Source organism: Notamacropus eugenii, chromosome 2, assembly GCF_028372415.1.
Source record: "Notamacropus eugenii isolate mMacEug1 chromosome 2, mMacEug1.pri_v2, whole genome shotgun sequence".
Taxonomy (NCBI): domain Eukaryota; kingdom Metazoa; phylum Chordata; class Mammalia; order Diprotodontia; family Macropodidae; genus Notamacropus; species Notamacropus eugenii.
This window is the reverse complement of record NC_092873.1, coordinates 358195090-358211099: the sequence shown is the minus strand read 5'-3', so window position 1 is coordinate 358211099 and position 16010 is coordinate 358195090. Positions and strand designations below refer to the sequence as shown.

Below are 16010 nucleotides of genomic sequence, written 5' to 3'. Positions count from 1 at the left end.
CTGTCAAAGAATTTTCCTAAAGCATTCATCTTGACCATATCAACCCTCACTCAGCAAATTCCAATGGCTTTCTTTTGCCCTCACTAGGATCAAATATGGAATCCTCTGCTTAGCAGTTAAAGCCTTTGCCACTTGTCCTCTTTCTACTTTCCTACTCTCTTCTCATGTTTTCTTCTCTTCTTTCCTTACAACCTTAGCCTCTTTGGCTTCCGTGTTGTTTCTTGAACACTATACTCCGTCTTCCAGCATGGTGCCTTCTCACTGGCTTTCCCCAAGCCTGTAATGTTCTCCCTCCTTATCACTATTTCCTTCTTTTCCTGGCTTTCTTCAAGATCCCATCTTCTGTAGGAAGCCTTTCTTGTTCTGGTACCCACCCCTTTGCTGTTCCTCTGAGACCTGAGATTACTTTCCCTCTATTCTGTATATCTTTGTATATAAAGAAATATGAGATGCACAGATTTAGAGACCTTGCCATTCCCCATGTCCATATGGACTATTTGTGCCCAACACAAATCGTAGCCAATTCTGAGCTCCTGTTGGTCTGATCAGCCACAGTCAGCCACACTGTACCTTGACCCTGACATGGTCATGTCATTTTGGTGCTCTTCGAGTGTGAAGGACAACTACCAACCGTATCTTTATGTACATGTTTGCTTGTTGTTTCCCCAGCTAAAGGGTGGTCTTCTTGGGGACAGAAACCGCGTTTTTGCCTTTCTCAGTATCTCCAGCATTTAGCACAATTCCTAGCACATCTTAAGCACTTAATAAATATTTGTTGACTATTAACTGACTTTGGGTCAAGAAGCCTCTTCTGCTGGCTGACTTCTCTGCCTCTGGCCTCTCCAGTTTTGAGTTGAAACCACATAGACCCATGGTGCCACCAGCCCTGCCTAAGCTCAGCCTCCATCTCTCACTCTGCTCCCTCTCTAGCTCATTATCTTGGCCAATGGAGGCCCACAGGCCCTGGTGCAGATCATGCGTAACTATAGTTACGAGAAGCTGCTGTGGACGACAAGCCGTGTGCTCAAGGTGCTATCTGTGTGTCCCAGTAACAAGCCCGCCATCGTGGAGGCTGGTGAGGCAACTGTTGGATGGGACTTGGGTAGGTGGGGTTCTGCATCCATCTGTATGAAGGCTGCGTCCATCCCTCATAATGCTATTTTTTCTCCACATCTAGGTGGTATGCAGGCCCTGGGCAAACACTTGACAAGCAACAGCCCTCGGCTTGTGCAAAACTGTCTGTGGACCCTGCGCAACCTCTCAGATGTAGCCACCAAGCAGGTAAGGGCCTGGGAACTGATTCATCCCTCCTTACTCTCTCGTATCCCCCCATTCCTCTCCTAGAGTGGCCTCCTTAATCCCACCCCCCTCAACATCTGCTCCCCAGCTTTCTGCCTAGGGATCTAATACCTCTTCCTTTATGTGATATGATCATAGTAGCCAGGAATGACAGATATTATGAAATCTTCTCCTACCTGGAAGCTGATGCCTGAAATTCCACCTTCAGAGCTTCATCCCTTTGATTTAAAGCTTTAATCCTTGGAAGGGATAATTTACATATTAATGTGAAGGAAGGACCCAAGATTAGGTTTTGTTAGGAAAAATGGGTAGAATAGAGACTTTGAAGGTGCTAGGGACTGAGCTGAAAGAGCATGGTGGGAAATGAGGAGGAGATAGGACAGCTTACTTCAAAATATCGTGTAGCACTAGCCCAAACTTCCACATCTCCCCCCATCATGCCAATGTCTTACTGAATCTGCTGCCCTTAAGAGCTGTATGCCCTACCATAACACATTCTGTTCAGGTGATAGGGACAGAGTTGGAGTGGCAGACCAGTGGAGGAAAATACTCCAGACACTGGTTCAGTCTGGAGGATGAGTTAGGATTTCAGAGTCTGTGTTGTTGCGCAGGAGGGTGGGGGCGATGGGGAGGCAAGGGAGAGTTGGTGGGACCCTGATAAATCAGCTCAGTTGACTGCATGGCATAAGGTCAAGAATACTGGAAAGTTGAAAGGTGGGAGGATTTCAGAAAGAGCACCTTGTTCAATCAATCGATAAATAAGCATTTCCCATGGGCTAGACACTGTACTAAATACTGTATATATACAGAAAAGGCAGAAGAGCTCCTGTTCTCAAGAAATTTGTGTTCTTTTCTCTTCCCCAGGAGGGTCTGGATAGTGTGTTGAAGGTCCTGGTCAACCAGTTGAGTGTGGACGATGTGAATGTGCTGACCTGTGCCACGGGCACCCTTTCCAACCTGACCTGTAACAATAGCAAGAACAAGACGCTGGTGACTCAGAACAGTGGCGTGGAGGCGCTGATCCACGCCATCCTGCGTGCAGGTGACAAAGATGATATCACCGAGCCTGCTATCTGCGCACTGCGGCATCTCACCAGCCGCCACCCAGAGGCTGAGATGGCCCAGAATTCTGTGCGCCTCAACTATGGCATCCCTGCCATTGTCAAGCTGCTCAATCAGCCCAACCAGTGGCCTCTGGTTAAGGTATTGCCTGCTAGTGGGAAGTGGAAGGAATACTGAGGCACTATACAAGGGGAGCTGGCAGAACAGCCTGATTGGCAGAATTTTCTGGGTACAATTTGGTCACAACTGAAGCCAGTTAGACTAGAACAAGTCTAACTTCTCAATGGCTGGAGTTAAGAGAGAGGATGACAAAGAATAATCTCTTTCCTGAAGACTTCTTCATGTAGCAAATATTTATTGAGCACCTACTGAATGCGAGGCACTGTATTAAGCCCTCTAGGGACATAAATCTGAAGAAGGTAGAACTTTCAGTCTAGGACTATCCATTTTCACATCATGATCTGCTGAAGGGACATCTACAAGTGGATGTCTCATAAGCATCTCAAACTCAGTATGCTCTAAACAGAACTCATCATCTTTCTCCCAAAACATTCCCCTTTTCCTGATTTCTCTATTTCCAGTGATGGTACCATCATATTTTTGGTACCTAGCTTCCCAACCCCAGAGTCACCTTTCATTATTTCTTCTCCCAAACCATTCACATCCAATTAGTTGCTAAGTCTTGTCCATTCTTCCTCCATAATGTGTCATGAATCTTTCCCCTTCTGTCCACTCACACAGTCAGTTCAGGCCCTCATCATTTCTTGCCTGGACGATTGTTTCTTAACTGGTCTCCCTGTATCTAATACCTCCCCTCTCCAGTCCACCCACATGGTTCCTGAAGTAATAGTCTTAAAATGTAGGCCTGACCCCATTACTCTGTGATCAAGAACCTCTAGTGGCACCTTTTGTTGCTATGATAAAAATACAATCTTCTCTATTTGGTTTAAGGTCACTCTCCTTCATCCATTCTGTCTTTCAGTCAAACTGGCCACTAAGATCCTTGAGGGCAGGGGCTGTTTCATTTTTCCTTGCATTTCCTTGTGCCTAGCACAATGCCCTGCATGGAGTAGGCTTTCAAGAAATATTTACTGAACTGAACAGCAGAGGGAATAAGACAAGAACATAAATATAATCACAATATAATATGATGAGATGTACAAGAGAAGCCCAAAGAGTTATGAGGTACACACCTTAGCATGAGAAGTATGTCTGTCTTTGATTGACATGGGACAACAGAGGTCAGAGTGGGAGAAAGTCTAGAGAGCCATGATGCTAGGGGATGAGGTTGAGGGTGAAGGTGACAGGACCTTTCAGAGCAGCTCAATTGGCAGCATCGGATAAGATCAAAGCACTGGTACATGCATATGTACATCCTTGTCTTTTTACCCACATGGCCCCTTCCCTAGTTCAGGCCTTCATCACCTCTCACCTGGATTTATGAAATAGCTCCCTAATTGGTTTCCCAGAATCCAGTCTTCTCTAATCCATTGTCTACGCAGCTGCCAAAGTGATATTCCTAGAGCAGTAAGTTGATTATATCAGTCCCTTGCTCTCAAAACTCTGGAGGCCACCTCTTGCCTCTGGGGATCAAATGCAAAACTTATGTTTGGCATTTAAAGTCTTTCACTGTCTGGCTCCTGTTTATCTTTCCTGGCTGTTTCCACGTTATTCTGCACCACCTTCTCTGTTCTTGCCAAACAGGAATGCTCTCTCCCCTCACTTCCACCTCTAGGAGCCCCTCTCCCTTGGAGGCTCAAATCAAGCCCCACCTTCTACAAGAAGCCTTCCTTGATTACCTAAGTTAATGTTCTCCCTGCCTCCCCCTACCCATTCTGATTTTTGTTTTGTATTTACTGCTCTTTGGACCAGTTATTGCCCATAAATAGAGTCTAAGCAAGGGATGTTTCACTTTTGTTTTTGTATCCCTAGTGCGTGCCTAACACATAGTAAATGCAGCATATATTTTTAAAAGCAATTATTTTATTTTTCCCCCCCAATGACATATAAATGCAATTTTTAACATTTGTGGGTTTTTTTTTTAAAGTTTCAAGTTCCAAATTCTGTCCTTTCCTCCCTCCCCTCCTTCTTCCCTGAGATAGTAAGCAGTCTCATAGAGCTTATAGAGCTACATACATTCCTGTTAAACTGAGTTGAATTACAAGCATGCCCTGGTGTCCTCCATCAGTTGACATTTTTATCCCTTTGAAGTCTCATCCTGTGTCTCCTCTCCCTCTCACAGCCAGACTCTTTAGCAAAGATTGTCTCTACCGCCTGCCTCCATTGCCTCACTTCTCAATCCCATGGGCTTTCACTCCGAAGACTTGGCTGAGACTTTTCTCTCCAAAGTTACCCATGATCTCTTAGCTGCTAAATACACTGAAATGTTCTCAGCCCCTACTTTACTTGACCTCTCTTCACTTTTTGATGTTATCAATCATCCCCTTCCCTACCCTCTGCCCTCCTGGAGACATGTTCTCCTTCACTGGCCCTTGGAAAGCTCCAGCCTTGGTGGTCCTCCTCCTTTTCTGACCGCCCCTTTGTTGTGTCATCATCTTCCTCCTGCCCATGAATGTGGAAATCCTCTGAGGCTCTTCCTGGACCCCCTTCTTCACTTTCTGCACTCTCCTTGATCTCATCTGCTCCTATGGGTTTATTTACCTGATGACTCATATGTCTGTACATCCAGCCCTAATCTCTCTTGAATTCCAGTTCTGCTTTTCTTCTTCTTGCTGGACATTTCCACTGGGATGTTTGTAGGCATAGGGATCTTGGATTCAACATGTCTGAAACAATCCCTGACATGTTTACCCCCAATCCTCCCCCACCCCATGTTTTTGTTGAAGTTTTTATCATTCTTTCAGTCATCCAGGTTCACAACCTTGAGGTCATCCTTGATTCTCACTCTTTTTTATCTCCCTGCCCCCATCATATCATCAATCAGCTGCCAAGTCCTGTCAGTCCTTCCCCCGCCCCCAACATTTCTTATAGTCATTGGCTCTCCTCTCTATCTATACAGCCTCTCCCTTAGTTCAAGCCTTTATCGTCTCTCATCGGAGCTATTGCAATAGAACTCCTAACTGGTCTTTCTGCCTCCATTCTCTTCTTTCACACATCTGCCAAACTGATATCCCAGGTCTGACACCCTACCTCTTACTTGAAAATCTTAGAATCAAGTACAAACTCTTCAGTCTGGCATTTGAAACCCGGATTAGCACTCGCCTTTCCAGTGTGATTTCATATCACTCCTCTTCCTAGACCTCTTCATTCTTTTCAGACTGGCTAGTTCACTGTCCTTCACAGCCACATTTGGGCCTCCATGTAATATACTTCCTTCTCACCTCCCTCTCTTTGAAATGTTGTCATCTTTCACAGCACAGCTGGGGTGCTACCTCCTGCATGAGGCCTTTCCTGCCAGTTTTTAACATTCTCTCCCTCTCAGAATTACTTTGTATGCGCTTGTCTTTACTTATTTGGGTACATGTTGTGTCCTATAGAAGAATGAAAATGCCTTCAAGGCAGACACTTTATTTTTGTTTCATTTTTTTTTTTTATTCCTAGCACCATGCAAGGACACATAGTATGTATTTAATGTTTGTTGAATTTAACTGACTCTGGTCAGTGGTTGGTCAGGAAGGTGGTTGGTCAGGAGGAGGAGAGAAACAGATCTGGTGATGTGGGTATCTGAGTCACTGCAAATATTTTATCGTGTTCCTGTGTTAAAGTTAAGGGATTCGATCCCATGGTGTTGGGAAGCTGACCAATTCTCTGGGTGTTCAGAAAATGCTCGTATTCACTGTTCTTCCCCTTTCCCTTTTTTTATCAGGCAACTATTGGACTAATCAGGAACCTGGCCTTGTGTCCTGCCAACCATGCTCCCCTGCAGGAGGCAGCGGTCATTCCCCGCCTTGTCCAGTTGTTGGTCAAGGCCCATCAGGATGCCCAGCGCCATGTGGCTGCAGGCATACAGCAGCCCTACACGGTATGTGTACTTGGATGGTACCCCCTCTTCCCCCCCTTCCCCATGCTCTGCTACTGTCTGTAAACACCTAGGACAGAGGAGGGATTTGGTACCCCCTCATCCTCAGGGAGGGGTGCCTGCTCCTCGGTTTGGCTGTGGACTATGGGTCTGTGACTGTAGTGCCTGTTCTCCACGGGAGCTCTGAGGATTGCTCTGTCACCTCCCTATCCTAATGCCAGTTCATGTTTGCAGGATGGTGTAAAGATGGAGGAAATTGTAGAAGGCTGTACTGGTGCCCTGCACATCCTTGCCCGGGATCCCATGAACCGCATGGAGATCTTCCGGCTGAACACCATCCCTCTGTTTGTACAGGTGAGTTCAGTGTGGGTGGGCAGAAGGATAGGCACAGACAAGCCTTTTTTCTACTCTTATGTTGTGCTTATGGGAAATATAGAGAATGGGAAAAGTCCAGTTTTCTTAGTCTCTGACCTCAGAAGCTCCCTGACAAGGCACTTTTCTTAACCACCTGCTCCAATTCTAGAGCCACAGGCTTTTCTGTGCTCGGCCAGAGATGTCTGTGCCTTGGGATTCTTACTCCTTAAGAAATGCTCCCTCCCAGTGTGGCTTTAAATGCGAAAACAGAAAGTTGATAATATTGAGGAGCCCTTTGGAAGGCTGGATGGCAGAGGGGTGGGGCTGGGATGGGGCCAGCAGCCTTTTGCCCCTGTCAAGTCTAGTCTCTGTCCTTCCCCAGCTTCTGTACTCATCGGTGGAGAACATTCAGCGGGTGGCAGCTGGGGTGCTGTGTGAGCTGGCCCAGGACAAAGAGGCTGCCGACTCCATCGATGCTGAGGGGGCCTCAGCCCCTCTCATGGAGCTCTTGCACTGCCGCAATGAGGGCACTGGTGAGGAAGGGGCTGCAGGAGTGAGGAGGAGGGATTGAAACCCTGCAGATCTCCCATGGCCATGGTGGCAATGAGGCTCGCTTTGTTCTAACTTGGTCCTCTCCCCTTCTCTTCTAATGCCCTGCATTCCCACCTCCCTACCACCAGCAACCTACGCCGCTGCTGTTCTGTTCCGTATCTCTGAGGACAAGAACCCAGATTATCGCAAACGTGTTTCTGTGGAACTCACAAATTCACTCTTCAAACATGACCCAGCTGCCTGGGAAGCTGTGAGTATCAGTATCATGGGCCTTAGCCCAGGCATCCCCTTCTCTCTTCTCCAGTATCATCAACCCACCCTGGTCGCTTCCATTTTCTCCCTTCCTTGTCTTTGTAATGGGGCCACCAGAGCATAAGTAGAGTTACTGTTTAACCCTGAGGTGTGAACTTGAGGAGTGAATTTGTGGTGGGAAGAGGGCCATGAACTTATTGCTGCATTTCCCCACTTTCCTCCAAGGAAACCTCACCTGTCTACCTGCCCAGTATTTCTAGAGACAGCTGTTTCTGCCCTTAGTTTGTCTTTTTCCCTCTGCCAACCTTCCCCAGACCTTACATTTCCTTCTTTCTCTTTCTCTAGGCCCAGAGCATGATCCCCATTAATGAGCCTTACCAAGAGGGTGAGTATATGGCAGAGAAGAGCAGGAGAATGTTTCTGTGTCGGTGTGTCTGTACGTCTGTGTCCTATCTCCAAAGCTAGCTGATAAATAACTATAAAAATCCCTGGGGCCCCTGATATCTCAAGTAGTAACTGTGGGGCACAAAAGAATGTGGGTAGGGGATATGGAGTGGAAGGAGATTTGAGAAACTGCCTGGACCCTTTTCTGGTGACCTTGAAGGTTCCTAAACTGAATCCTCTCCTCAGACCTGGATGCCACATACCGTTCCATGTACCCAAATGATGGACCTCTGGACCCTATGGAGATGCACATGGACATGGATGGGGACTACCCCATCGACACCTACAGTGATGGTCTCCGGCCCCCTTACCCCACTGCTGACCATATGCTAGCCTAGCCCAGCCCCTCACTCATGGTATGGCCCCAAGACTTCTTATTCCAACTTTCTATGCTCGCCTAGCCCAGTACACTTCTCTCCCTCCTGGGGTTCCCTTCTCTTCCCTGGAGGTTGTTCCTTTATCTTATTGCAATAGCAGCATGGAGTTGGTGGGAGAGAGTCTCTTCTGTGCAGAGATCTCACAAAAAAGTAGTGATCTGAGGTCCCCTTATTCCTATGATTTAAAAACCCCCCCACCACTTTGAAAGAATGCATAGAGTACCCGCTGTGAGCACATCACTATTGTAATTGCCCTGGGAAAGACAAAGAACATTCATTCTCTTTCCCACTTTTGGAATGTCCTTCCTGAGAGCTAATCTTTCTTATCTCCACCTTAATGGAGCTGGCAGAAAGAGAAGCAATTCTGCCCAGGACAGAGGGAAGAGGGGAGAAGAAGAAGTGATGGAGGGCTCATGTGGGGACTCTTGTGGAGAAGAAAGGGTCTGGTCAGTGACTGTTTCATCTTTTCTTTTCCCCTCCAGGTATCATTCTTGATCCCTAAGTGGCTAACTCCAGGTGAGGGACTGAGACAGAAAGTGCCTGAGGACCATGCTGGGTGGCCGGGACTTCACTCGCCCACGCCCATAAGAGGTTCTCCTCTTTAGGGTTTTTATTAATTTTGAGTTCTCTTTCCATGTGTGCGTGCATGTGTGTGTGTGTGTGTGTGTGTGTGTGTGTGTGTGTGTGTGTATGAGTGCTGTGGGGTGTAGGGCCTGATACCCTCCCCCTCCCCCCCAGCCCCTCCCCCTCAGCCCTGTGCCAGCGGGGCTTTATCTCCCTTCCCTGGCTCCTGAAGCTTTAATATATATATATATATATATGCCACCTCTCCATTACTCTGCCTCGATGGCCTGCCCCTGGTTCAATCACTCAGGCACCTTTTCCCCTTTCCAAACTCTCAGTGCAGGTAGTCTGGAGCCTGGGGAAGCTTTGGTTTGTGCTGACTTCTGAATTTGCTTTTTCCAGTTCCCTCCTGACCCCCAGCCCAGAGTGTAGGACTCAAACTTCAGAAACTCAAAGTTTCTCAATTCCAAAGGACTCTGAAAAATAAAAGGACAGACCACATGAAATGTGCCCAGATAGAAAGAGTCATCTCCATCTGGGTGACTTTCTGCTTCACTCTCCAAGATGCTGAATTGGCTTCTTATCTGATAAAGAAATTTCAGTGCACAGCCCCTTCTCTCCTCCCACCTCCCCATGTAACCACTCTGACCCTGGAGAAGCAACTCATACTCTTGACTGACCCTCTCTGGTGTGTGGTGTGGGTTTCTTTCCTCTTCCTGTTTCATTCTCCCCACTGCCCTGCTTGAGTGGTAGGGGAAGCTGAGGAGAGCAAGAACTGAGAGTTTGATTATAATCTCTGTAAGTTTTTGGTTATTGGTTTTTTTTTTTGTATAGACCAAAGCAAAGAATAAAAATAAAAAACATGCCAAGGCTCTGAAAAGCAGCTGCTTTTGGAGAGTTGAGATTGAGGGTTGGGGTGGGGAGGGAAACAAGGGAAGGTCAGGGTTCCCTAACTCTCTTAATACCTCCAAACCTAACTTACGTGGGATGGGAGATCACAACCACAAATGAAAAAAACGTCCTAGAAAGTTTATTTTGTCCTTCAGTGAATGAATTCCTTATACTGAATGATCCTTGGGTAGAATACTTAGGGTTCATGGGTTCTCCAGAGGATGGAGGAAAATTTATCTGTCCCCTGAAGGTCCTTTCCCTTGGTAAGGAGAGCTCTTGGTTTAATGCAGGAGACAGGACACACACAGTGATGTAAGAATATTTACATAGCAATATACAGACAAGGAAAGGAGCAGAGAAGGGAGAGAACCAGTAGGTAAATTCAGTAAGAACCCATTGTGTTTAGATCAGACACAGTCACTGCGGTCATGCATGCTCTAGTAATTTTGGGGATACCTTCTCCACTGAAGCTGATCTGAAGCCCTTAGTAACTTGTCTCTGAAAATTGTGGCTAAAAGACCCACCACCTTGCTGCCATATTATCTCTTCAAACTTAACTAGACTAGTCCTCAGTGGAGAAGACACACAGTTATCACCAAGGCTGAACCTAGAGCCTTTCCTGCCAGAGCTTATGCCTATTCCAGTGACATAGCCTTCAAGAATTCAGTCTCCAGGGCAGCGAGGTATAGCAGTGAATAGAGCACCATCCCTGGAGTCAGGAGGACCTCAGTTCAAATCCGACCTCAGTTCAAATCCATCCTCAGACACAACACTTACTAGCTGTGTGACCTTGGGCAAGTCACTTAACCTCAATGCTCTGCCTTCTCCCTTCCAAAAAAAGAATTCAGTCTCATAAATATGATAATGAAGATTGGAGTAGGGGTTTAGTGTAGGCTAATAACAACACACTGTTACATAATGGCATTAGTCTTAAGTGTGGGCTCTAAAGGGAAAGATGGTTTTCAACTTTGCAGGGTATTTAGGTCAGAAGACTTCATGGAAGAGGTGACATTTGAATTGTGATTTAAAGGAGGAATAATGAAATGAAAATTCAATAGGCAAAGAGGAGATGGAGGACCCAGCAGGCCCAGGGAGCAGTGTGAGCCAAGCCACAGAGGCATGTGAGTGCAGTCCAAGGTCAGAGAGGAGAGGGATGTGCAGTTTGGATGACCCAGTGCGTGATGGGGAGCAATATGAGATAAGCCTGGATAGGTTGGGGGGGTGCCACATTGTGGAGGAGGAGGTGGAAAAGGGCCATGGGAGATTTGGGGACAGAAGTCACAAGATCAGATAAGTGTATAATAGATGATTCTGATGGTGAAATGATCTATTGGAGGTGGAAGAAATAAGAGGAAAACTTGTTAGGGGAGGATATTGCAGCAGTTCAGGCATGACAGCAGTGCAATTAAAGCAGAGGGAATGGTTTTGAAAGGTAGAGGTGGAGCCACCAGGATTTCATAGCTGCTTCTGAGGGAAAGAAAAGGAAACACTGTTAAAGGTGTGAATATGGAGCCATGGGTAACATTATTAACAGAAATAGTGAGGTCAGGAGAAACAAGTGAAAGGGGGAAAGATGAGGACTTCCAGGGATATCCAGGTAGAAATGCCCTTCAGGCAGTTGGAGATGAGGACCTGGAATTTCAAAGAGAAGTCAGGATTGAGGTACGGAAGACTGCACAGAAGTGTTAATTGAAGCCGTGGAAGCAAATGACATTTTTGAAAAACTTATTTTTGGGGGAAAAACATTTTCTTTAGTTTGTAGCTTTTAATTAATTAATTTTTAGTTTTCAACATTCACTTTGATAAGATTTTGAGTTCTAAATTTTTCCCTCTCCCTGCCCTTCCCCCTCCCCAAGATAGCATAAAATACGATATAGGCTATACACGTACAATCATATTAAACATATTTCCACATTAGTCATCTTGTGAAAGAAGAATCAGAACAAAAAAGGAAAAACCAAAAGAAAGAAAAAAAAGAGAAAACAGTATGGAAAACAGTTTTTTTGAAGTTTGTTGTTCAGTTTTCAGTCATATCCCCATTTGGGGTTTTCTTGGGAAAGACACTGGAGTGGTTTGCCTTTTCCTTGTCCAGCTCATTTTACATATGAGGAAACTGAGCCAAATGGTGAAGTGGGTTGCTCAGGGGTCATATATCTAGTAGGTGCCCGAGGTCAGATATGAACTCTGGTCTTCCTGACTCCAAAACCAGCCTTATCCACTGCATCCCCAGTTACCCATGGCAATGTTTGTAGGTAGATGGGAAAGAGGCAGTGAGTGATAAATAAGAGATTGAAGAGAGGTGAAAGAAAAAATTACTATTGCCTTGGGCTTCTGGAGGAGACAGGAAGTTATGGGATCAATGCCTTTAGTTAAGTGACCAGAGGGAAAGCAAGAGAGGGTGATGATGCTAAAGAGTTTTGAAGTTGGATAGCTTCTATTTTCCCAGTGGAAATAGGTTAGGTTATCTTGCTCTGAGTGTGGGAGCCATGATGTAATTGGGGGTAAGAGAAAGTTTGGAATAGTCTTTTGGGGAAATGAGATAGCTGCGAGAAGAACCTGGCTGAGATTTTGTATCATGAATTTGAGTGAGTGGAATTGTTGACCTTACAGGCTGCTCAGAATCCCAGAAGTGAAGGAATCAGATGGTAAGAATTACACAAGGCTGAAGATTTCGTTATTGGGAATGGGAGAATGTCAACGGGGCAAGACATTCTTGGCTAATAGTTAGAAAAAGGTTAAAGTGCCACACCATCTGTAAAATGAAGGCATTGGAATAGATGGACTCTGAGGTTCTGTGTGTGTGTGTGTGTGTGGGCAAAGGAAGTGAGGAAAGATTAATGGAGAGAATAGATTTGCCTCAAGGGGCTAGTGATGAGGGCAAAGAGTAGATTTTAGTGTCAAGGAGAATTGGAAGGATAGACAGTTATGGTTGGAAAGAGGAATTTCAAAATTCTAGATCTTGGAGGTGATACAATAAAAACCTAGTTTCTATTCTCAAGAAACTTAGAATCTGGTAGATAGACAATGTGAGGACACAAGTATGTTAACAGTTGAGTCTGTAAGAGAAGTAGAAAGTAATTTGGGAGTCTTGTCTGGGATAATCAGGCAAAACTTTATAGAGATGAAATTTAAACTTGACTTTGAAGAATAAATAGAATTCCAACAGGCAAAGGCTGAGGGTGGGAAGGGTATTCTAGGTAATGGAAACCTGAGCAAAGGTAGGAATTCAGGAAAGTACAAAGTGTGCCTGTTAAACTGTTAAGTAATTACAGTTGGGAGGACCACAATGTGTGTGTGTGTGTGTGTGTGTGTGTGTGTGTGTGTGTGTGTGTGTGTATGTGTGTATCTTTAGTGGGTGATAGATTTGGGACTAGTCAAGGAAGGTTCTGAATACTAAATCTGATGTCAGGAGGGGACAGATGGGAGAAAGAGTGGCATAGGTAGTAAATGACAAAGATGGAAGGTACAAGAGAAGGAGCAAAAGTTTTTGAGCCTGAGGAACTTTGAGAATGGTAACTAGGAGGTCATTGCTGACCTTTGAAAGAATAATTTCAATAGAGAATGTGTTTATTGTTGAATGAATGAGTCATGGGAAAGAAAGTCAGATTGTCAGGAAATCAGATTGTAAGTGGGTGATGAATCAGAGCCATTGAGTATAAAGCCCTCTTTTGAGAAGATGAAAGAAAGGAGAGAAAAGATAGTATTGGTAGGATTGAGGGCAGGTTTTTGTTTTGGAGAGTAATGGATAGAAAGTCTGCCTTGAAATCAGGGAGGGCTACATTCAAGGCCTGCTTCTTGCAAAATATGGATTGCGTAATTTTAGGCAAATCACTTAATCTCTCATTGTTCTAGGCCACTCTCTAAGATTATAAATTTCTGACAATGTGTCATCTTACATTGGTAGAGGGAATTTGCTTATGGCCTGGGTGGGGGAAGTTCTCTACCAATGAAATCACAGGTTCAGTCCACATCCTTGTCCCTAATGTAGGGAACACTTGGGTACATCTATAGGCAGAAGGGAAGGGGCTAGAAGCAAAGAAAAGATTAAAGGTTCAGTGAAGACAAAGGATAATTGATGGGACTAGATCCTGGAGAATTCACAAAAGTTTGGAATTCACTGCACAGATAAAAGGGTTTACCTTGAAGAGGTAAAGGAACAGTCCATCTTCTTAGATGGGAGGGAAGGGGAAAATAAGTAAAAATACTGAGAAATTTTAGGGTGGAAAAGAGAGAAATTGAAGGTACTCCAGCTTGATGACTTTTCTCAAATGAGATAATACCTGTAAAACAGTGCTTGGCACATAGTAGGTGCTTGATAAGTGCTCTTCTCTTCCTTTTCCTGCCTAATAGCAGAAATTGAGGTCATCTCCTGGGAGTAAAGAGGGTTGGGCTGGGCTTCAGAGTTTAAAGGGTGCATGCAAAATATTTTGAGTAGTTAAAAAGTCAACAAGAATTTTTTTTTTAAGCTTCACTTGCAGCAAAGAAGGTCAAGCTAGAGTTAGATAGTATGGATCTGTAATAGACAAAGGAAGTACAAGTTCTCAGTTTTAGCAACGTTTGGCAGCCAAAGAGGAGAAGTAGAAAGGAAAATAGTAGTGGGGGGGATTACTCAGGCTTGGAAATTAGCAAAGCATAAAGGTGGCAGGTTAAGATGGGAAGGATTTCTAGCACAAACATGATGAAATGACTGATTACATGGTGCAGTTTGGATACAAAGCCAATTGATACTTTATCGTTGTTCAGTTTTTTCACTTGTATCCAACTCTTCCGTGACCCAGTTTGGGGTTTTCTTGGCAAAGATACTGGTGTGCTTTGCCATTTCCATTTTCAGCTCATTTTACAGATGAGGAAACTGAGGCAAATGGGGTTAAGTAACTTGCCCAGGGTCACACAACTAAGTGTCTGAGGCCAGGTTTGAACTCTGGTCTTCCTGACTCTAGGCCTTATTCTCTGTCCACTGAGCCATGTAGCTGCACAAGAGGACTAAAGAATAGGGAAGATTTGAGGGATTTGAAGATCACAATGAGGGTGAAGAACAAATTCAGTAAGGATGAGAGTGGGGTGAGAGAGATGAAAGTTATAAAGGTTTTAAGTCAGAGAATGAGATTTCAGAAGGCAGAGCTGATCCTTGTGAGGCCAAAGTCCAGTATGTGGCTATGCCTGGGGGTGGTTGAAAGCTGAGGAAAAGGAGCTGTTCCAGATGATAGAATTGGATATTGGAAACACCCTTTGAAGTCATCTGGCCTAACCCATATCTGATGCAAGAATCTTCTCTGCAAGTGCTCATCCAGCCTCTGCCTGAAGATATCCAGGGGTTGGGAATTCATTGCTTCTTGAGGGAGCCCTACCCTCTTTAGGACAACTGAAATTGTTTAGTCAATTAAATTCAGCCAACATCGACTATGTCATGTGTGAGGCATTGTACTAGGTTTTGGGGAACAAAAAGATGTAATACAGACCCTGTTCTCAAGAAGCTTACAAACTGATGGTGGAAGGGACACACACACACACACGCATATACACACACACAACTAAGAGTAATGCAAGATAATTATGTAGTATTTTTTTAAATTTGTTTTCAGTTTTCTACAGTCTCTTCTGTAAGTCTTAGATTTTCTCCCCCTCCCTCTTCCCTCTCTCCCTGAGACAGCATGTAATCTTATATGGGTTCTACACATACTTTCTTAGTAAATACATTTTCACATTAGTCATGTTGCATAGAAGAATTAAAATGAATGGGAGAAACCATGAAAAAAACCCAGACAAAACAAAGCGTAACACAAGAAAAAATATTCTGCTTCATTCTGTGTTCCAATTCCATAGTTCTTTCTCTGGATGTGGATGGCATTTTCCCTCAAGTCCGTTGGGAATGTTTTAGGTCCTTGCATTGTTGTGATGGGCTAAGTCTACCAGAAAAATTCCTCTCACACTGTGGTTGTTACTGTGTACAATGATCTCCTGGTTCTGCTCCTTTCACTCAGAATCAGTTCATATATGTCCTTCCAGGCCCCTCTGAAGTTTTCCTGTTCATCTCTTCTTATAGTACAATAATATTACATCCTTATACCACAACTTGTTCAGCCATTCCCAATTATGTAGTGTTATGAGGAACTTGAGGAGGGAAAGATTACTTTCATCCAGGAGGTTCAGGGTCAGGGTTAGGATGTGGGTTCAAGTGGGCCTTGGAGAAAGTTCAACTGATGGAGGTGGTCAGAAAGAGGAGTCCATGCTAGGTA

At 44.8% G+C, this 16010-nt stretch overlaps 1 protein-coding gene across 4 annotated transcripts in view; it reads left to right on the top strand.

The window, feature by feature from the left end:
• The window catches only part of JUP (junction plakoglobin), a 29062-nt gene extending 19314 nt beyond the window's left edge, over positions 1-9748 (top strand). For all 4 annotated transcript variants that reach the window (XM_072646444.1, XM_072646443.1, XM_072646445.1 and 1 more), the window contains exons 6-15: positions 931-1075; positions 1178-1281; positions 2164-2502; positions 6188-6343; positions 6575-6694; positions 7077-7227; positions 7375-7496; positions 7844-7883; positions 8129-8298; positions 8802-9748. In XM_072646444.1, the coding sequence (XP_072502545.1) occupies positions 931-1075; positions 1178-1281; positions 2164-2502; positions 6188-6343; positions 6575-6694; positions 7077-7227; positions 7375-7496; positions 7844-7883; positions 8129-8280 (1329 nt within the window). In that variant the 3' untranslated portion in view covers positions 8281-8298; positions 8802-9748. The remainder of the gene's footprint in view (positions 1-930; positions 1076-1177; positions 1282-2163; positions 2503-6187; positions 6344-6574; positions 6695-7076; positions 7228-7374; positions 7497-7843; positions 7884-8128; positions 8299-8801) is intronic.
• The last annotated feature ends 6262 nt before the right edge of the window (positions 9749-16010 follow it).